At 45.0% G+C, this 23,668-nt stretch overlaps 1 protein-coding gene across 2 annotated transcripts in view; it reads right to left on the bottom strand.

Moving 5' to 3' along the window:
• The window catches only part of SYBU (syntabulin), a 65,117-nt gene extending 54,051 nt beyond the window's left edge, over positions 1 to 11,066 (bottom strand). For both annotated transcript variants that reach the window (XM_075825816.1, XM_075825817.1), the window contains exons 1-2: positions 10,862 to 11,066; positions 10,375 to 10,447 (exon numbers count right to left, since the gene is read on the bottom strand). In XM_075825816.1, the coding sequence (XP_075681931.1) occupies positions 10,375 to 10,398 (24 nt within the window). In that variant the 5' untranslated portion in view covers positions 10,399 to 10,447; positions 10,862 to 11,066. The remainder of the gene's footprint in view (positions 1 to 10,374; positions 10,448 to 10,861) is intronic.
• Between the last annotated feature and the right edge of the window lie 12,602 nt (positions 11,067 to 23,668).

Genomic DNA, 23,668 nt, shown 5'->3' with positions numbered 1-23,668 from the left:
CCACCTGTGGTACAGACGTAGCTGTCTTTAGCTTGACTTTTAACACAAAAATACAGTGGCAAGATCTTAATCTTGACTTTTTTTTATTATCTTTTCAATGGCTTTTGTTGTGCGATATCACGCTGCAGGAAGTTATCAGTCAAGATAATGAAGTCTTACATAGTTACATAGTTACATAGTTACATAGTTAGTACGGCTGAAAAAAGACACATGTCCATCAAGTTCAACCAAGGGAAGGGAAAAGGGAAGGAAAAATTTCTACACATAGGAGCTAATATTTTTTTGTTCTAGGAAATTATCTAACCCTTTTTTAAAGCCATCTACTGTCCCTGCTGTGACCAGCTCCTGCGGTAGGCTATTCCATAAATTCACAGTTCTCACTGTAAAGAAGCCTTGTCGCCTCTGCAGCTTGAACCTTTTTTTCTCCAGACGGAGGGAGTGCCCCCTTGTTTTTTGAGGGGGTTTTACAAGGAACAGGATTTCACCATATTTTTTGTATGTGCCATTAATATATTTATATAAGTTAATCATGTCCCCCCTTAGTCTTCTTTTTTCAAGGCTAAATAGGTTTAATTCTTTCAATCTTTCCTCATAACTTAAATTCTCCATGCCCCTTATTAGCTTCGTTGCTCTTCTTTGTATTTTTTCCAACTCCAGGGCATCCTTTCTATGAACTGGAGCCCAGAACTGAACTGCATATTCTAGATGAGGCCTCACTAATGCTTTGTAAAGTGGCAATATTACATCCCTGTCCCGCGAGTCCATGCCTCTTTTAATACACGACAATATCCTGCTGGCCTTTGAAGCAGCTGATTGACACTGCATGCTGTTATTGAGTTTATGATTTACAAGTACACCCAGATCCTTCTCAACAAGTGAATCCGCCAGTGTAGCGCCCCCTAGGACATATGATGCATGCAGGTTGTTGGTACCAAGATGCATAACTTTACATTTATCTACATTAAACTTCATTTGCCAAGTGGACGCCCAAACACTTAGTTTGTTTAAATCTGCCTGTAATTCATGAACATCTTCCATAGTCTGAACTATATTACATAGCTTGGTGTCATCTGCAAAAATAGAAATAGTGCTATTAATCCCTTCCTCTATATCATTAATAAATAAGTTGAATAATAGTGGTCCCAGCACTGAACCCTGGGGTACACCACTTATAACCGGGGACCATTCAGAGAAGGAATCATTGACCACAACCCTCTGGATACGGTCCTTGAGCCAATTCTCAATCCAATTACAAACTATATTTTCTAAACCTATAGTCCTTAATTTACCCATTAGGCGTCTATGGGGGACAGTGTCAAATGCCTTTGCAAAGTCTAAAAACACTAAATCCACAGCGGCCCCTCTGTCTAGACTTCTGCTCACCTCTTCATAAAAACAGATTAGGTTAGTTTGACAACTTCTGTCCTTAGTAAAACCGTGCTGGCTGTCACTTATAATGCTATTTATTGTCACATAATCCTGTATATAGTCCCTCAATAGCCCCTCAAACATTTTCCCCACGATGGATGTTAAGCTTACTGGTCTATAATTACCCGGGGAAGACCTAGAGCCCTTTTTGAAAATAGGCACCACATTTGCCCTGCGCCAGTCCCTTGGCACTATACCAGTCACTAGAGATTCTCTGAATATTATGAAAAGGGGGACAGAAATAACTGAACTAAGCTCTTTAAGAATTCTAGGGTGTAACCCATCTGGTCCCGGAGCCTTGTGCACATTTATTTTATTTAATTTAGTTTGGACCATCTCTACATTCATCCAATTCAGTATATCAACTGATATATTAACAGCACTGGCACCGGCTACATCAGCTGCTCTTTCTTCTGTTGTATATACAGAGCTAAAGAACCCATTTAGTAACTCTGCCTTCTCTTGATCCCCTGTGATCAACTCCCCATTACCATTATCTAGGGGTCCTACATGTTCAGACCTTGGCTTTTTTGCATTTATATGCTTGAAGAATTTTTTAGGATTTGTTTTACTATCCTTGGCCACCTGCCTTTCATTTTGTATTTTTGCTAATTTTATTACATTTTTACAGATTTTATTAAGCTCTTTATATTTTACAAAGGCTACAGCTGTACCCTCAGATTTGTATTTTTTAAATGCCCTTTTTTTGTCATGTATTGCCCCTTTCACAGAAGGTGTAAGCCATGTGGGGTTTAATTTGAGTCGTTTATACTTATTACCTGTAGGAATAAATTTTGCACTATAATAACTCAAAGTAGATTTGAAAATCTCCCATTTATCATTTGTTCCATTATTTGACATTAGTTCTTCCCAGTCTATATCCTGAATTGCAGCCCTCATCCTGGGGAAATTGGCTTTCTTAAAATTAAATGTTTTTGCCCTCCCAGCCTGCGTTTGTTTTTTACAGTATAGGTAAAATGTAACTATATTATGATCACTGTTACCGAGGTTTTCACGAACATTGACATTCCCAACAAGATCTGCATTATTAGAAATGACCAGATCCAACAGAGCTTCACCTCTAGTCGGGTCTTCCACAAACTGGCCCATAAAATTTTCCTGCAACAGGTTGAGGAAATGTCTCCCCTTTGCAGTTGAAGCCGAACCATGACACCAATTAATATCCCGGAAATTAAAATCTCCCATTATCACTACAGTACCCGCCTGTGCAGCCCGCTCCATCTGTTTATATATCTGACCTTCCATCTCCTCAGTTATATTGGGGGGTCTATAGATTACACCAAAAGTAATTTTTTCAGTGTTTACCTCCCTTTCTAGTTCCACCCACAAGGTTTCAACCTCCTCACAGTCTTCACCCACTATTGTCTCTTTCACACTCGCCTTCATATCACTTCTCACATACAGACATACACCACCACCTTTCCTATTTGTCCTGTCTTTACGAAAAAGTGTAAAACCCTGTAGATTTACAGCCCAGTCATGTGAAGAGTCCAGCCATGTTTCAGCAACACCAACTATATCTATATTTTCTTCCAGTATCAAGGCCTCCAGCTCCCCCATTTTGCTTGCTAGACTTCTGGCATTTGTGAACATACACTTTAACTTGCCTGTCAGTTTTTCACTTTTATTATCAGAAATGTGATTTGACATTAATCGGTCCTTTTTATTTACACTGATGTTTTGCAACGAAAGGATCTCCTTATCTTGTTGTCTAGTCCTCTCCCAAGTCTACATCCATAAATTTATTTGATTGGACATGATTTGGAAAGACACATCCCGGACAATATAAAAAGGTCTCACAGATGACAATGCATATCAGGGCAAAAACCAAGCCATGAGGAGGAAAAGTACTGCCTGTAGAGCTCAGAGACAGGATTGTGTGGAGGCGAAGATTTTTTTATTTTAGCACAAGGCCTAAATATCACAAAGTGTGAAAAAATTAAGGGTCTCGAAGACTTTCCAAATGCATCGTATGCCATTGTTGCCAATTCCATGGCTGTAGGTCATCAACATACTAACTTTTCTAGGTCTTTCGAAATGACTAAGAACTTTCAATTCAGAAGATTGAACTTCACGGTCTGACTTTGATGAGGTGTTCCTGAGCCACGTGTGTACATATCTACCAGTCTGTGATGGAAAGCACCATTGGCCATGGGAGAATGCATGTCTGTATGACACATATGGCCCAAGGTTCGGACAATACAATGACAAAGCAAAGTGTGCATTTCGATGGAGTAGGGTTTGATACAACGGTTCGCGTGTCCCCATGGCAATAAATTTGGTAGGGAGCGCCCCTTTTCCCCTCTTATTGGTTGCATTCAGTAGTAGCCTCTCCACCAAAAATTCCAATTTTAAAAACGAATGAAGTGCTCCTCTCTAGGTTAAACTTATAATCTGGTGACAGAGCCTCTTTAAGTGTCCTATCAACTACATAATCTGATCGGCGCTGTAATGTAGATAACAGTGGTTTTTATTTTGAAAAACGATCATTTTTGAGCAATTTTAGATTTATGCTAATTTAGTTTCCTAAAAGACAACTGTGCGTGTTTTTACTTTTGACCAAGTGGGCGTTGTACAGAAGAGTGTATGACGCTGACCAATCAGCATCATACACTTCTCATTGTTCCAGCCCGGCTTCTATCACTGCACAATCACACTGTAACAATAGGCTGGAACAATAAGAAGTGTATGACACTGATTGGTCACGGATTGGTCAGCGTCATACACTCCTCTGTACAACGCCCAGTTGATAAAAAGTAAAAACACGCCCAGTTGTCTATTAGGAAACTAATTAGCAAAAATCTAAAATTGTTCATAACTTGCTCAAAAATGATCGTTTTTCTAAATAAAAACCACTGCTGTTATCTACATTACAGCGACAATCAGATTATGTAGGAGATAGGGCACTTATAATCTGGTGACAGAGCCTCTTTAAATGGTTTGAAACTAGAGAGGACTGGGTGGTGACGATCACTAGGTGGTGGAGGCTTATGGCAAATTGACCGTTCTGCCCTTTCTATATTACAGCCCAGTGCCCCAGATGTGGTTGCAACGAAACTTTAATGATTTCTTATGAGGGAAATAATTTGAAGTTTTGTGGGAGGTGCGATGTCACTTGGGACTCCCTCCCCACCCCCGTATCATATAAAAAAATAAACTATTTTTACTCAACAATTAGTCATTTAGTCTTATAAAACATATACCTTTACTATATTCAACACACCTGTCAGTTAGTGGCCTAGTCCAATGCATTTCATTCAATTACTGGTGGCGGCAAAATATTTTAGAGAACGTATGTAAAATAAATAAATGTCTTGGTATGCACAGGCATCATGACCTCTAATCTATGGAAAATTCAATCTACTACACAATGCTTTTAATTATCGTCTATACACTCCGGAAACAATCACTGATCAACCTTGCCTTAGGCCTTTACAGGGACGCTCTGATCGTGCACCCATTCATAAAGGGAAACAGGACTCCAAGTGATCAATAAATAGTGACAGAATAACATGAGTTTGGTTTAAAGATACTTTGCTCAAAAGATTCCAGATGCAATGCAAAATTTCAACAAAGTCATCTTTCCTCTAAGGGAATCTGTCAGCAGTTTTGAGGCATCAAAACTGCTGACAGAAATATAAAGGGAGAGGGGGTCAAGACATTGTAGACATACTGTTTGTCTCGGACTCTCGGTCATGTAAGTTGCATGACCAACAAAACGATGTTTAATTCCCCCGACACCGCAAGTGCCACTAAGGTGGGCACCTGATGTGCAAGTGCCCCACGCTGCCAACCCCACCCCTCTGCTCTGAGTGAGAGCTCTACTGGTCTTCTGATTGGCCACTAGAGGTTTCACTCAGAGCAGAGAGTGGCACTTGCGACCGCCGAGCTATGGGAAAACGAACGTTGAGACAAAAGGTATGTTTACAATGCCCTTCCCCTCCTTTATATTACGCTGTCAGCAGTTTTGAGGCCTCAAAACTGCTACCAGGTTCCCTTTAATCTACATAATAAATTGAATAACTTTGTAAACAGATTACATCACTTATGTTCTAATCCGGAGTTACAGCGGGTATTATACTCCAGAGCGCTATTCATAATTCTGCTGGTTGATATTGAAAATCATCAACAAGATTGTTGGCATACAGATCCTTACAATGATGGACTAAGATTCCTTGGGCACACAGAACATGTACACGTCCACATTTAATTGCATCATACATTTGTGGTCATCAATGCACACATAGGACATATCGTCAATAAGGTCAAATTTGTGAATAATCTCATAAGAAATAGACCTTAGTGGCAAGTGATTGGCCCTAAAGTCAGCTCCAAATCGGGTGGTCTTCTGGTAGACCCTTGGCACCCATTATTTTTATCAGAGCCTGGGCCCACCAGAGAATCTTCGAGTGGGCCAGTCTAACCCTGCTTAAGGAGGTGGTCCACAAATAGAAAACATTGAATGCTTTCTTCCCAAAACAGCGCCACACCTGTCCACAGGATGTGTGTGGTATTGCATGGTCCAAGGAACATGCTTTCCAGAATACAAGTCATGAGAGCAAACTCTGTACAGGCATTGAGCCAACAGGGATTGCTGGGAGATTTCATAGGAGTATATTTTAACGGCTTAAACGCGCTTCTCCACGCCTCTATATATAGCTATGAAGATTTCACACATGTCACCGTCTTCCCTGCTCCAAGGACAATAATTACGCAGGGAAGCAGTGGAGGGACAACTCCTTTGGCACCAAGGGGAAGGAAAAGGAGATTTTCTTGCACATGGTCAATACATATGCAGCCGTTTACTTTATCTGGAAACAGGAAAGGATCTCAGCAGTCTGCCAAAAAACGCCAACAATTTTAGGTCTATAATTACTCAGAATCTGGAATTTCTTTTATGGAAATATCTTTGGTTTTGGTAGTGTGTCACCAATACAATATTATACTGGACTTTCAACAGAATATCGGTTTAAATTATTCACAGGCCCTAGGAGTACAAAAGTAAGGCTCATGGATTTCAATCTTGAAATTGGAACCATAATACGGTGCTCATAGAAGTCTATGGGCCATGCTGTATGTCGAATGTCTTCATTGGCATACCAAAGTTTTTTCCTGTTGGTCTCCGTATGAAAAACGTTGTCATGTTCCATTGGATGCTGCATTATAGAGACATTTTGGGGAATTTATTAGCCTTTATACAGCAGTTTTCTGGTGTAAAAAAGTTGCAAAAAGGCCTAAAGTCGCAATTTGCATTAAAAAAATCGCAACTTTTGGACCTTTTACGCCACGCTCGCCACTTTCTGAAAAAGGTGGCGCGTCTTACAAAAAGGGGCTACTCCCCCGGCAACAATTAAAAAAAACGACATACATACTCACCCCACTATGTCCCCTACGGCTCCCTCAGCATGCCACAGCTCATACAGCATACTGATGCCGGGCAGCGTCAGGACGTTGGATGTGACCCAGCACTCAGGGCTTTGAGTGCTGCATTATATAGAAGGCCTTGACCCCGATTGGTTTTCAGGACCTTGTATGAGCTGCGGCCTGTAGTGAGAACATGAGGGGAACCAGAGAGAGGAAGCATTGGATTAATTTTACGTCAGATGGGGGGGGGGGGGGATTGATGGTGCATAACCGCGGAAAGATTTAGAGGGTTCATGTACAGACAATATCAGACAATACAAAGTGACAAAGCTAATTTACAATTCCAACAAGAGAAGTGAGAACCCTGTTCACAAGAGCTATCAATCTATGAGGAATTAGGGGTGACCCAAAATGTAAAAAAAACTTGTTACGTACAATGGTCCAGCCATCTTTTATACACATAGGGTAGTACACAAAGCTGCATGAGCCAGTCACCAGCCAGTATCTGTGTATGACGGACATGAAGTGCATCAGGGCACAAGGAGTGTGGGGAGACACTGCTGAATGAGGGGGTCAGGTCTGATGACTAATGTAAGAGGGGGCCAAGGAAAGGAGTCGGATTAGGGAATGTTATAGGACTAAAAAGATGTGTTTTCAGGGCACATTTAAAACTGGATGTTGGGACTTAATCTGATTGTCTGGGGTAGCGCATTCCAGAGGACTGGTGCAGCACGAGAGAAATCTGAGAGACGGGAGTGGGAGGTTCAGATTATGAAGGATTTTAATCTAAGGTCGTTGGCAGAATGTAGAGCACAGATAGGGTGGTAGACAGCAGGGGCGTGGCTAGGGTTTTAAAGGATCAGGGGCACAAGCCCCGAGACATATTTACCCCCTCCCTGATATAAATAAATACATTTTTACATATATATCGGAGATAGCATATCTATAAGACGAAGGCTCTTATAGCTACACCGCTGGATATAATTTGATGCATGGCCCCAGCAGACAGTATCACACATGATAGGCTTAGATACATGGCCCCAGCAGACTGTATCACTCATTCAGAAGAGCGTGATTCTCGTTCGTGTGCTGTGTATTGAAACAATGCACAGCACTCGGCCCCATTGATATCAATGGGGCCATTCACACATGTGAGTTTTTAAGCAGCAAGAGTCCGTTGTGTGAAACTCACTACATGTCCTATATTGGTGCATTTTCGCCCACAAAGTCGCGCACTGAAGTCAATGGGTGCGTGAAAACCACATCTGTGTGCTGTCCGTGTTTCACGCATCAATTACACTGAAAAAAAAAAGTGCTTGCAAGTGCGTGAAAACACACCACACGCAAAGAACACGGATGCAAAAGCGCAACGTATACGGACAGATTTACGTGCGTTTTTATGCACGTAAATTGGTCACGCTCGTGTGAATGTAAGGCTACATTCACACGAGCGTGACAGATTTACATGCAAAACCACTCAATAAAATGGTTAACGAGCATTGTGTGTTTTTTTTTTTATTTCAATAAAATATTTTTTCTCTGTCCTTGTATATTTTTTAGACTTTATTACTACCGCCTTAGTAATGGCCGCTGGCTGACAGCATCCGTTACTAAGGCGGGGCTTAATGTTAGCCGATGAATAAGCTAACACTAACCCCCATTATTACCCCAGTACCCACCGCCATCAGAAGTACCGAGAAGAGCGGAGTACGACCCAGTACCCGACCATCTATAGCAATGGTCGGGCACCGGGGCGGCCGCAGGCCGGTATTAGTAGGCTGGGAAAACCCAAAAAGAGTGGGCCTTCCCACCATGGTAATGGTAGCCTGCTGCCGCTATGTTGTATCTGGCTAGTTACGAAAGATGGGAAGGGGGTTTTGTGCACGTTTTTTCCATTTAAAAAATAAATAAAATGTGGGATGCTCCCATTTTTCATAACCAGCCCGATACAACACAGCAGCAGAAGGCTAGCATTAGCAGGGTGGCATGGCCCACCGTTTTTGGGCTTTCCCAGCCTAATACTAGCCTGAGACCACCCTAGTACCTGGCCATCGCTAGAGATGGTCAGGTACTGGATTTTACCCGGCTCTACCCAGTACCCCTGGTGGTGGTGGGTACCGGGGTAATAATGGGGGTTAGTGTTAGCCTCTGCACCGGCTTACACGAAGCCCCGCCTTCGTAATGGATGCTGTCTATGGTAGATAGAGATGAGGGAGGAGATGTAAGGAGGTGCAGCACTGGAGAGATTTGTGGGTGATATTAATAAGTTTGAATATAATTCTGAAGGGAATGGGCAACCAGGGCCGTGACTGGCACAGGGTAGAGGCGTTGGTGTAGCGGTTGGTCAGAAAGAGGAGCCTGGCTGCTGCAATAAGTATACATTGGAGAGGCGAGAGTTTAGTGAGGGGGAAGACCGATTAGTAATGAGTTTCAGTAGTCAAGACGAGAGTGATTCAGAGCGATAATGAGAGTTTTGGCTGTTTCCACAGTAAGTGTAATGCTTTATTTCCCCTGTAATGGCGCTGTAGGATTTCCCAACAGATTATAGCTGATAGCGGAGAGTCCCAGCGGCAGGGACCCTTCTAACAAATGGACCAAAGTGGCCAAACCCCCTAATGGAGGCTATAAAACCAAGAACACAACAATTTCCAGTACTGCAGTTTTAAATAGTAGATGTGTTTTGCGGTTAGGGTGTGATAGCGGTGCGGTCATAGCCCAGGATCCCCTGATGTTCATAGGGATCAGATACGGTTACACTGAATCCTTGTACAAAAGACAACTATATCCAGGAAACACAGGAGCCATAACAAGAAATACGTTCCTCGGAAACATGACACAGCCATCAAATCAGAAGAGAGCAGACATGTGAGAATTATTACACGGGGCTGCTAGCTTACATTAGGAAACCAAAATAATGACAGAATACCCCCACCCCAAGAAAATCACAACCACTCTATGTAAGACCGGGGCTCCACAGCAACTGATCACCTGCAATGTGTTGCAATACAATCTAATTGAAGGTCGCAGAGCATTTGTCAGCACTTGGGGGAAGGAACTGTAATGGGATTTCTGCGATAATTGCAAAAAAATCCAACACTAAGATTTTTTTTAGGATTGAGAAATTACATGCAATATCACAATACAATTTAACCAACAATTAAAAAAGAGCCACGACCCCATACACAAGTATTAACGCATCACACAACATTTCCTATAGGTATTACATCATCAAATGACATCATCTCTGGTCTCCTATAGAGGGCGTGGCTTAGAGGCTACTTTGTAGATTTATTTTTGTTAATATTTCCACGATGCTTGGAATGGAGGCTCTTTATCACATTTGTAATGGATTAAAGCCTCACCCAAGGGCACAGGTGAACGTCATACACTATAGAACACAAAGCCAGAGATGAAAATATCAACGATACAATAATTACTACATTCCAATAATTCTAATCTAAACCAACGGAGAGCCATTTTGGGATATTTCTTCCCTTGCAGTGAATATATATGATGCAATCCTCTATATACATCAGTAGGACACTCAGGCGTTCTCCTTACCTTGCTGTCTTGCAGAGGTCCCATGGTTTACAATCTTCCAGATACGTGGAGCTTACACTCACTCCCTCGAACACTATGGATTAAAAAAAGGCAATGAGAAGCGGAATCTCAAACACTACAATGTAACACTTATCAGATTCTCCCCTCCCTCCACCCAATGCCCCTTCATCGACACTTGTTGACTCTACAACCTCAATGGTTTGGGTGTTCACCTCTTCTTCTTATTCAATGACTCAAATGTCCCCCTGACAAGCGGCGAAACCAAACCTGTCCACTGACCACCCTACCGCCTTCTCCTTAATAATTGTATTAATTGACCACTGCCTTGATTAATTATGCCAATTAACCATTTGAGAGTCTACAGGCTCCATAGAATTACATCAGCCCCTACGAGAGTGTCCCATTGTAGCCGGATGTCCTCATAGTATCAGTTACCTGAAGATGTCCCCATAGTATCAGTTACCTGAAGATGTCCCATCCTTCTTACCTGAGCAGCTGGCGAGTCTCCAGACAGTGGTGCACTGCAGCTGACACAATGCCGTCTGTAGCCGCCCTCCTCCTCCAGCAGCAGCACACACCTCACTGGCTGCAGAGCGGCTGTCTTCCCAGAGACTGAGCTGTCAGGGCTGAGCATGCTGCAGAGCTGCCTCCCTCTGGCTGTAGAACAGCTCATACTCTGCTGCTGTGCACATGACGCTCAGTGTCACTGGGGAATGACACAGCAGAGCTGGATGGGTTCGTTAATGCAAACACAAAGCAGTTATTCCAGGCTGATGGCAGAGCACAAATATCCTGCTGAGTGAAGGACATCTCGGTGAATAATAAAGGGTGCGTTTACATGAGACGATTTTGGCCGCGGGGTTAAAAATCACATAAAAAATTTAATTGTTGTGGTTTTCGGCCAAGTGGTTTTCACAGGTGAAACACATTCATTTGACATGTTTGATCTGTAAAAACCATGCGGCTAAAAACGTCTCGTGAAAATGCACCCAAAGGGTATGTTCACACGGCCAAATTTCAGACGTATACGAGGCGTATTTTGCCTCGTTTTACGTCTGGAAATACGTCTCAAATACGTCGTCAAATTACTTTCTATGGGTAGAACGCTGTATTGTCCACACGACGCTTAATTTTACGCGTCGTACGGCAATTACGACGCGTAAGATTACGCCTCGTAAAAAGAAGTACAGGACACTTCTTTGGACGTTTTTGGAGCTGTTTTCTCATAGACTCCAATGAAAACAGCTCCAAAAACGGACGTAAAACACGCCACGAAAACGGCGTGAAAACGCCGCGAAAAATGCGAGTTGGTAAAAAAACGTCTGAAAAGCAGGGTCTGTTTTCCCTTGAAAACAGCTCTGGATTTTCAGACGTTTTTGTTGACTACGTGTGAACATACCCTTAGGGTATGTGCACACACACTATGTGCACACACACGTCCGAACTCAGTGCAGGGAGCCGGGCTCCTAGCATCATACATATGTACGATGCTAGGAGTCCCTGCCTCTCCGTGGAAATACTGTCCCGTACTGAAAACATGATTACAGTACGGGACAGTTGTCCTGCAGAGAGGCAGGGACTCCTAGCATCGTATATAACTATGATGCTAGGAGCCCGGCTCCCTGCACTGTGTTCGGTCCGGTACTAGCAGCCGAAATACATCCGTCAATTACGGACGTAATTAGTGTGTGTGCACATACCCTTAGGCCTTGTTCACATGGTGGAAATTTCATCCTGATTCTGACGTGTTTTCTGCATCGGAATCAGCAAGTAAAACACTTGTAAAAAGCCTCCCATTGTATACAATGGGAAACCGCACGATTTTTCTTATGAGATGAAATTTTTAGCAGGTGGCCACCTCGCTGAAAAAATACTTCTTGATGCGTTTCCTGCGGGGTATTGCACTGCAAAAACCATCGTGTAACCACAGGTAGATAATTGGGGCTAATCTCGATGCAGAAATGCGGCACTTTTTACTGCAAAGCCGCGGAAGAAATCTGAGGGTCAGTCTTGGATCTCTGATGTGGTTTCTTGACCAATTCCATGTCAGATTTTTCCAATATGTCTGATATTCGGGTAGGCTATGGCTGGTATGCCTACAGGTCATGAAAAACCCAAGGTGACCCCTCATATACACATAAGGCCGGATTCACACGAACGAGTGCAGACTTGGACGTGAAAAATGGCAATTTTTCACGTCCAAGTTGCATCCGTGATGGTCCCGTTTTCACAGGTCACTTGAGTCTATTGAGGGATCCGTGTGTGTCTTTTGGATGTTACAAAACGTAAGCTGGGGCTACACGCCAACTTTGGTGGTGCAACATGAAGGTCACGATGCAACATTGCAAGTAACGATGGTGAATGTGTTTTTTTTACAACGTTTGGTCATAGATCGCGAGTCGCATGCGACTTTTCCAGCACACGTTTTAATGTAAATCGAGTGCTACTGCGACTCATTTGCAATGTTAGCATTTTTTCTTTTTTAGGGCGTCTTTTGTATGTTGCAACCAGATCACATTGTAAAATAATCATGCAACAGCAAGTCTTAGAAAAATCACAAAAATGTTTTTGTTGCGTGACTTGTTGTCACGCAACCAAATTCGGCGTGTAGCCGTAGCCTAAGACCCCCATGCACACGAACGTGCTTTTGCGGCCGCAATTCCCACGAAAATCCACAGGAGAATTGCGGCCCATTCATTCCTATAGGACCATGCACACGACCGTGGTTTTCACGGTCCGTGGATTGTCCTGGAGTCCGGACCGCAGAAAGAAAATAATGGCCGTGGCCATGTGCATGGCCCGCGATTTGCGGGCGGCTCGCAGCTGACAGTCCGCCGCCGGCCGACCCGAAAATCACGGCCGTGCACATGGCTACGGTCGTGTACATGAGGCCTAAATCAGATACGACTCACAACCAAATAGCACCCTAAAATAGTTGTACGACTTCAGTGTGGCAGCAAGTTGCAGACAAATCACACACATTATTTTTGTTACACGACTTGTATACAACTTGATGCCACACTACCAAAGTCACCGTGCAGCCTTAGCCTAGAGACTTATTCACATAGTGCAGTTAAATTGCAGGTTTTTTACGCTGAGATTACTGCAAAATTTCTGAAAAAACACCATGTTTTTTGCTAAATCTCTGAAAACACATGGAACTTTGCTGCAACTCCGTGGTAATCTTCGCAATAAACCGCGATTTGTCCGCTCCGTGTGAATAAACCCTAATTGGTAGTGGTGCGGCGGGATGCTACCAATTTATCACAATTTTTAGGAGGCCAGGGTTCCACAAAGAACTAACTTTTGGGTATTACCCCACTTTGTGCTTGTGGTAGATGACAGTGCGATACCCGGCGTTATGGCGACTAATGTTACATTAACTGATGGGAGTCGCATGTGATCACATATGTACGAGTGGTCTCATGTACCAGCGATAGCAAAAGATCACAGAGAACTTTGGTAAGATACTTCTTCTCTTGCATGCTGTGTTGCTAGGCACTGCTCAAATGTTTAGGTCGTTGATTAGCAACAGTCGCCACAGAAGGCAGATGGACCTCAGATGCTGCAGAACCTCTTTTAAAAGAAGGAGAAGTTTAATGTCAATTACTAAGATGGCAGTCTATCATACCATAAAACAATCACCCCAGCTACTGCATAACTTCATATCAAAGATGTTCCGCAGTAGCAAGGGCCTTGTATCTGGCCTCATAATACATACCGTCAACTGCTGCAGAACCTCTTTGACAAGCTGCTTCCCCTTACACTTCTCAAAGAAGTTTTGCAGCAAGGGGGGGGGGGCGGGGGTGGCAGGTGTATTGCTTTTAGATTTCAACTGCTGCAGAACATCTTTAGAACATAAGTTTTAATCCAAATGTCTACCGTGTTGGCAGCTGTGTCGCCCCCTCCCCTTTGTTTTCAATAGGGAAAAATCACAGAAGGGAGGCAGCAGTGACTTCACTTACTAATCAGTATTAAAGAAGATAAAAATGGCGCAGCGTCTATTAACAATGGAGTTTTTTTATTTTAGAGCATTTTAGATGCCGTGTGAACTGGGTCCTAATAAGATTGAACAGATTTTAATCAGTTGGTAAGAGCAGAGCATGCTGGGACGTTACAATTGTAATGATGATGTAATCCATAGCAACCAAATCGTCCTCTTCTGCTCTTTTTTTTTTCCATTCACATGATGCTGCGAATGCTGGGAACATGCTGTCGTCTCGTTTGCTTTCGAGACACATGCTGTGTCCCTACAATCACGTATTACGGGCCCACATCCACTCTATGGGCCACACGCTCCACTGATCGGGACCCCCATCTATGAGCCGGAATGGAGAGCCGCCCTGTTGCACTCGTCTGTGTATTACATGGACGGCCATTCATCTGAATAGCCTCCCGTGTAATACTACATAAGGCTGGGTTCACACTACCTATTTTCAGACATAAACGAGGCGTTTTAAGCCTCGATTTACGTCTGAAAATACGGCTCAAATACGTCGGCAAACATCTGCCCATTCATTTGAATGGGTTTGCCGATGTTCTGTGCCGATGACCTGTCATTTACGCGTCGCTGTCAAACGACGACGCGTAAAATAGACGGCTCGTCAAAAGAAGTGCAGGACACTGATTCCAATGAAGAACAGCTCCAAATTACGGCCGTAATTGACGCCTCGCAAAACGCGAGTACGAGCAATTACGTCTGAAATTACAGAGCTGTTTTCTCCTGAAAACAGCTTCGTAATTTCAGACGTAAATGCAGTTATCGTGTGCACATACCCTTTAGGGTATGTGCACACGAGAACTGTCTTTAACGTCTGAAAAGACAGACTGTTTTCAGGAGAAAACAGCTGCGTAGTTTCAGACGTAAAAGCTCCTCCTCGCATTATGCGAGGCGTCTTTGATGCTCGTAAATCTTGAGCTGCTCTTCATTGACTTCAATGAAGAACGGCTCAAATTACGTCTGAAAGAAGTGTCCTGCACTTCTTTTGCCGAGGCAGTCATTTTACGCGTCGTCGTTTATCAGCTGTCAAACGACGACTCGTAAATGACAGGTCGTCAGCACAGTACGTCGGCAAACCCATTCAAATGAATGGGCAGATGTTTGCCGACGTATTGTAGCCCTATTTTCAGACGTAAAACGAGGCATAATACGCCTCGTTTACCTCTGAAAATAGGTTGTGTGAACCTAGCCTTATAGTAACCCAATGCAAAGTAAATGTCTGGCTAGCCACGGACTGTAAGAAAATGATCGCCACAGTGGCGCCAACTCAAAGGGGTTTTCTCTGATGAGTCCACCCGTTTAATATGGCAAGGTGGACTCCGTTTTTGTCACATTTATCGTGTAATCGTTCTGTATTTCGGGGAGTCATTAACCACACGTCACATGCAGCAGATTCAACATACTGGTCAATTAATCTAAGGGCTGTATTGCAGCTTTGTACGAAACGAGGCCCCCGTAAAGCGTCATGAGCCCTCTACTGTATCTCCGTAATTCTCCAATTTAATATGGGGACATAATGAGTTGTTTTCCTATCAGATCCCATACGAATCCAACGGAAAATTGTCGAGTATTCCAAACGAGCATTCTTTCCGGGTGAGAAAACCTCCGCACATACAGACTCCAGTGGTGCCTGTACTGACGTGCACATAGGCTGTGCTGCTCCATACTAGGCCTTATTCACACGAGTGTCTGATTTGCGTTCGGTGACAACGGACTGTTTTACATCCATGTGTATTTCCATTTGCGCTCCGTGTGTCCGTGTTTTACGCGCGTATGGTGTCTGTTTGTCTGTCATGTTTCTCGTCCGCATTCTAATTCACTTTTGTTTTCTATTTCCTTGAAAAACAGACAGCACACAGATGCCGTCCGTGCGCTGTCCGTCATTTTCAGACACCCATTGACTTTAATAGGTGAGTGGTCTGCAAAACATATTAGAGTGGGACGTGCAGTGAGTATTTTGCTACGGATACATGCTCCGCGAAAAAACACGGATGTGTGAATAGCCCCATTGAGTTGCATAGGTCAGTGTGCTGTCACTTATTTAAACGGATAGCACACTGACGTGAAATATGTTTGTGTGAATAGGGCCTTAAAAGAACTGTACAGGTTCTGTTCCAAGGGGCATGAGGTTAGACATGTTCAGAATTATTTGCTAAAATCATTTGGTTAGGCCCCATGCACACGACCGTATTTTCTCCCTCCAGTAAATACTGCTTGTAAATATGGGTCCTTTGTCACACGTTTTTTACCCGTATTTAACCCGTATTTACGGACCCGTGCCTGTAAATACGGGTCCGTTGTCATCCGTATTCCACCCATATTTACGGACCCGTGAAAAAAGGGGGGCTGGAAATGTCTCAGACGCAATTTTCTCTACTTCTTTTTATTAAAATATTGAAATCCCCTGACGTCGCCTAGCAACGCTCCCGTAATTACGGGTGCACACACGTAGGCACCCGTAATTACGGGAGCCCCAAAGTCTTCTATGTGCTGTCCGTGACGTATTTACGGCTTGAAATAGGACATGTTCTATATTTTTAAACGGCCCGGGCACCTTCCCGTACGCAAACAGGAAGGTACCCATGGCCAATAGAAGTCTATGGGCCTGTAATTACGAGCGTTTTTACGGTCATGTGCATGGGGCCTTACTGTTCAATGACCTGGAGAATTTTGGATTATTTAATAATTTCCATATATTATAACCACTACATGGCAGTTTACATAGTGTAAGTTTTTTTTAAAATTAGTTTTATTTAAAATGTTGCAGACAGGATGAAATGGTAAACAATAGTATATCACAAATGCACAAATAATATAAGTCATGTTACATCACATGGGACACAAAAAAGAAGGCGCAATCAGCAACAGTCAAACAGCTTGTATTCGATCACCAACAATAAAACCTGCCGTCTATGCCGTTGAAGAGCTACATACACGTGAGGAGAGCAGGGATAGCTAGATCAGGGAACCGAAGAAGGTTAGCTACATCTGTCGTAAGACATAAATCAAGGTTCCTCCACATCAAATGTCCCGAAGGTATCCAACCATGGGCCCCATATTTGAAATAACTTATCTGGACAACCCCTATGTTGGTATACCAGTCATTCACAGGTTACTACTATATTTAGGGTGTGTTCACACGCAGTGTTTTCAAACGTAATTCGGGCGTTTTACGCCTCGAATTACGCCTGAAAAAACGCCTCTAATATGCCTACAAACATCTGCCCATTGCTTTCAATGGGAATTCCGATGTTCTGTTCCCACGAGCCTTTATTTTACGCGTTGCTGTCAAAATATGGCGCGTAAAATGACAGCTCTTCAAAAGAAGTGCAGGTAATTTCTTGGGACGTTTTTGGAGGCGTTTTTCATTGACTCCATTGAAAAACAGCTCCAAAAACGGCCGTAAAATACGTTGTTAAAAAAACATCTGAAAATCAGGAGCTGTTTTCGCCTGAAAACAGCTCCGGATTTTCAAATGTTTCTGGTCACTGCATTATATACAGGAGGTGTGTGGCATCATATACAGGGAGGCGTGTGGCATCATATACAGGAAGGTGTGTGACAGCATATACAGGGAGGTGTGTGGCATCATATACAGGGATGTGTGTGGCATCATATACAGGAGGTGTGTGGCATCATATACAGGAGGTGTGTGGCATCATATACAGGAGGTGTGTGGCATCATATACAGGGATGTGTGTGGCATCATGTACAGGGATGTGTGTGGCATCATGTACAGGAAGGTGTGTGGCATCATATACAGGGAGGTGTGTGGCATGATATACAGGGAGGTGTGTGGTTTGATATACAGGAGGTGTGTGACATCATATACAGGAGGTGTGTGGCATCATATACAGGAGGTGTGGCATCATATGCAGGGAGGTGTGTGGCATCATATACAGGGGGGTGTGTGGCATCATATACAGGAGATGTGTGGCATCATATACAGGGGGGTGTGTGGCATCATATACAGGAGGTGTGTGGCATCATATACAGGAGGTGTGTGGCATCATATACAGGTATATGGCAAATACAGGGAGGTATGTGGCAAATACAGGGAGGTGTGTGGCATCATATACTGGGAGGTGTGTGGCATATACAGGGAGGTGTATGACATCATATGCAGGGATGTGTGTGGCATCATATAAAGGGAGGTGTGTGGCATCATATACAGGAGGTGTATGGCATCACATACAGGGAGGCTGTGTGGCATATACAGGGGGGCTGTGTGGCATCATCTACAGGTAGGCTGTGTGGCATCATATACAGGAAGGTGTGTGGCATCATATACAGGGAGGTGTGTGGCATCATATACAGAGAGATGTGTGGCATCATATATAGGGAGGTGTGTGGCATCATATACAGAGAGGTGTGTGGCATATACAGGGAGGTGTGTGGCATCATATACAGGGAGCTGTGTGGCAGCATATACAGGGAGGTGTGTGGCATCATATACAGGAGGTGTGTGGCATCATATACAGGGATGTGTGTGGCATCATATACAGGAGGTGTGTGGCATCATATACAGGGAGGTGCGTGGCATCATATGCAGGGAGGTGCGTGGCATCATAGGCAGGGAGGTGCGTGGCATCATATGCAGGGATGTGTGTGGCATCATATACAGGAGGTGTGTGGCATCATATACAGGAGGTGTGTGACATCATATACAGGGAGGTGTGTGACATCATCTACAGGGAGGTGTGTGACATCATATACGGGGAGGTGTGCGTGGCATCATATACAGGGAGGTGTGTGGCATCATATACAGGAGGTGTGGCATCATATACAGGAGGTGTGTGGCAAATACAGGGAGGTGTGTGTCATCATATACAGGGAGGCGTGTGGCATATACAGGGAGGAGTGTGGCATCATATACAGGGAGGTGTGTGGCATCATATACAGGGATGTGTGTGGCATTATATACAGGAGGTGTGTGACATCATATACAGGAGGTGTGTGGCATTATATACAGGAGGTGTGTGACATCATATACATGACCTGCCTAGGTAGAGTCGTGTGTTAACCTTAAACCATACTATCCCCCACCCCCATTTAGTAACGACACATGACACCGAGGTTGGATGTGAAATGGCCACAGCAGCCGTTTATTAATTTCACAGTTTTATAAAAACAATTTAAATCCGAAACATTCGGATAACTAGTTAGGAATCCACCAGAGAATTCCTCCTAATAATTCACATGACCCAACATGGGTCAGAATCATAAATAACCATTAAACGTTAACATTAACCCGAGCAGAGGAAGTCCTTGAAGCCCCTTCAGATGTTCCTTTCAAGAACACACCGAATTAGCCATCTGCAAACCACTAATTACCTCCAGCCGTAAACCAGCTCGGAAGCACCGTTCACCTCTGCAGATGGCTCCACCCACTAGAAGTCCACTTCAAGGGGATAACACCCGTTGAAGCCCTCAAGTGATATACCGACCACTAGAAGTCCACTTCAAAGGGATAACACCCGATGAAGCCTTCAAGTGACATACCTTCTACCAGAAGACCACTTCAAAGGGATAACACCCGATGAAGTCTTCAACCATGTACCTTTTTTGGGGGACGCATACCCCCGATGCGACCCCCCCACCATTTTGTACTGACTGGCCTCAAGGACTCCCCCCGCCAGCTGCCATGACAACAGAACCTACTCCGGAAAAAAAGAAAAACATGTTAAATAAACACACAAAATAAAACACAACGCTCATATACGGACGTACAGAAGACCTAAGGAGTAACAAAACAAGGGTGGGAGGGTGGGAGCTTTGCTTCTTGTGTACTACTCCTCCCGCTGCTTCCGGCTCAATGCCGAGAAACAGCGGGAAGCGCAGTAACGGCCCCCCCGTCCCCCCTAGCTCCTCCCCGTCCCTCCTTCAGCTTCTTCACCTTTCCCTCACCTCTTAACATTAACCCTTTCCCTACCAGGACGGTCATGTCGGCTTCCCTCAAGCCTGCAGCTGCGTCCAGCCTCTTCTTGACCTGCCTAGGTAGAGTCGTGTGTTAACCTTAAACCATACTATCCCCCACCCCCATTTAGTAACGACACATGACACCGAGGTTGGATGTGAAATGGCCACAGCAGCCGTTTATTAATTTCACAGTTTTATAAAAACAATTTAAATCCGAAACATTCGGATAACTAGTTAGGAATCCACCAGAGAATTCCTCCTAATAATTCACATGACCCAACATGGGTCAGAATCATAAATAACCATTAAACGTTAACATTAACCCGAGCAGAGGAAGTCCTTGAAGCCCCTTCAGATGTTCCTTTCAAGAACACACCGAATTAGCCATCTGCAAACCACTAATTACCTCCAGCCGTAAACCAGCTCGGAAGCACCGTTCACCTCTGCAGATGGCTCCACCCACTAGAAGTCCACTTCAAGGGGATAACACCCGTTGAAGCCCTCAAGTGATATACCGACCACTAGAAGTCCACTTCAAAGGGATAACACCCGATGAAGCCTTCAAGTGACATACCTTCTACCAGAAGACCACTTCAAAGGGATAACACCCGATGAAGTCTTCAACCATGTACCTTTTTTGGGGGACGCATACCCCCGATGCGACCCCCCCACCATTTTGTACTGACTGGCCTCAAGGACTCCCCCCGCCACCGCGAAACAGGCCTTGACCACCTTAAGCCTGTGAGTTCCTCCACACCACCACCGCCCTTTCTATGCCTTCTGCTATAGCCAAGCTCCAAATATCAATGCCAACCTCGGTCAGATGAACCCCGTCACTCCTCCAGAAATTCCCCAATCCTGACTCCAAATCCCTATGCCTCACGCAAATGCCCCCGTTCTTTGCCACAAAACGGGACACCGCCCGGTTAACTTTTATCCGAGCCTTATTGACTCTCTCCACCGATCTAGCTAACCGCCAATGCTTCCTTGGGACTATGTCCGACCACACTACCACCAACTTGGGATAAGATACCCACAAACACAACAAATCATGTTTGATATCCCGCACCAACTCACGAAAAGGGCGGACTCCTAAGTCATTCCCACCCACGTGCAACACTAAAACCTCCGGAACCCTATCAAGCCGCACATATGTCTGGAATTCCGCCAACACCCTGTTCCACGACATACCTCTAAACCCCAGCCAATGCACAACCGCATCCTGTCGCGGAATGCGCAACTGGCGACCATCCGGGCGGACGTCCGCCCTCAAAGCCCCCCAGTGCACGTACGAATGACCCATCAACCACACCAGACAAGGAGGCGAATCTGAAACGGAAAACACAGTTAGGCACCACCATATACATTTGCAAGCATAAACAACAAAATTACAACATATGGGGGCGGACATAGGACTTAAACCTTTTAGACTCCCAACGACCAATACGCCTCACCCCCTCATCATCCAACCCCCAGCGCCCTGCTTCCGTTGCTGCGCCAATCCGGAAGGAATGAGATGAATATGAGCCTGCCGCAACCCCAACCGCCGTCAAACATTTTTTAAAAACAGCTCCAAACTGAAACCTGGACAAGAACGACCCGTCCACATGACATAACAAAGGCCAATCTGGAGACCCCCTGTTTTTTGTAAAACCACGCATGCACTCTACTGGGCACATGACCGACCCCGGGAGAGCGAACAAAACTATCAGTTTTCCCTTCCCTAATTGGTCAGTTTTTGATCTACGCAACCATACCTCCAACCGATCTGCAAAAAGGCTCACCTCCCCAGATCTCAGCCCCCCTGCCTGTTTAGTACTTGGCGACACCAACTCACCTATTCTAAATGCTCCGAAGAACGCCAACGAGAAAGCCAACCGAAACAAATCCATTTCATCTGAAGAACGACATACCGATGCCAATGAACCACCCAACAAGCCCAGCAAAGCAAACGACACCGGCCTTCTACTATCCGCCTCCACCCTACCTCTGCGCAACCCCTTCAAAGCCTGCGATACCAGAAATTCCTTCGATACATCCCGCAAGCCCCGCAACTTAAGCCCAAACGCCACCGCGGATATAAACCGGTTCACCTTCGCTACTGAAAACCCCGCCTCCCAGGCATCCCCTAACCAATACAAAAGTGCCACCAACCTGTCTCTATCCGTATTGACATCACCCAACTCTCTTACCCACTCCTCCCACTGCCTCCAACAAGCAGCATAAGCCCTCCACGTCGTGCCCGCCAAAGACCTTTGTAACAGCTGCTCTACGGGACCGATACCAGATCCCATAGATGATCCGGACACGCCAAACCAATACGTTCCGCTCCCGGAGCCAATTGCCGAAACCGGTCCCACTGCGAGCGAGAAAGAGCATCAGCAACACAATTCCGTACACCCGGGACATGCACCGCCACCACCCACGCGTTCAGCGACAAACACACCAACACTAAATGTCGCAACAATTGAACTACCGGAGGAGAGGACGCCGTGATGTTATTAATGGCAAGCACCACACCCATGTTGTCGCAGTAAAAACGGACCTTCTTATCCCTGAGCCTGTCCCCCCAAATGGTAGCCGCCACCACGATGGGAAACAGCTCGAGCAGGGCCAGATTCCGCGTCAATCCACTGGACACCCAGCTAGCCGGCCATTGACCTGCGCACCACGGACCTCCCCCGTAAGCTCCAAAGCCACCCGCCCCAGCCGCATCCGTGAAAATATTCAGATCACTCGTATCCTGCGCTGGGGCCATCCATAGCGAGCGACCATTGTACTGGCCCAAGAAGTCATCCCAAACCTGAAGATCAGCTCGGTGCTCCTCCTTGAGCCTCACAAAATGATGCGGCGCCCGCACTCCCGCCGTTGCCGCCGCCAACCTTCTACCAAACACCCTCCCCATCGGCATAATCCGGCAGGCGAAATTCAACTTCCCCAGCAGCGACTGAAGCTCCCTCAACGACATTTTCTTCCTTCTACAAGCCCGTCGCACCTCCAGCCTCAAAGCACCCAGCTTATCCGCCGGGAGCCGACACTCCATTGCCACCGAGTCAATTTCGATTCCCAAGAAACAAATCGTCGCTACCGGGCCCTCCGTTTTTTCCGGCGCCAAAGGGATCCCAAAATCCCTCGCCACCTTCTGCAGGGCATGAAGCAAGTTACCGCAAACCGGCGAACCCCCCGGGCCAACGCACAAAAAATCATCTAAGTAATGGATCAACGAATCGACCCCGGATACTCCCCTCGTTACCCACTCCACGAAGCTACTAAACGCCTCGAAGTATGCACAAGAAAGAGAACACCCCATCGGAAGGCACCGATCCACGTAAAAGGCCCCATTCCAAAAACAGCCCAACAGCCGTTGGCTTTCTG

This window comes from Rhinoderma darwinii, chromosome 5, assembly GCF_050947455.1.
Source record: "Rhinoderma darwinii isolate aRhiDar2 chromosome 5, aRhiDar2.hap1, whole genome shotgun sequence".
In the NCBI taxonomy this organism is placed as follows: Eukaryota; Metazoa; Chordata; class Amphibia; order Anura; family Rhinodermatidae; genus Rhinoderma; species Rhinoderma darwinii.
Note: the sequence above shows the minus strand (reverse complement) of the source record. Positions and strands in the feature narration are given on the sequence as shown.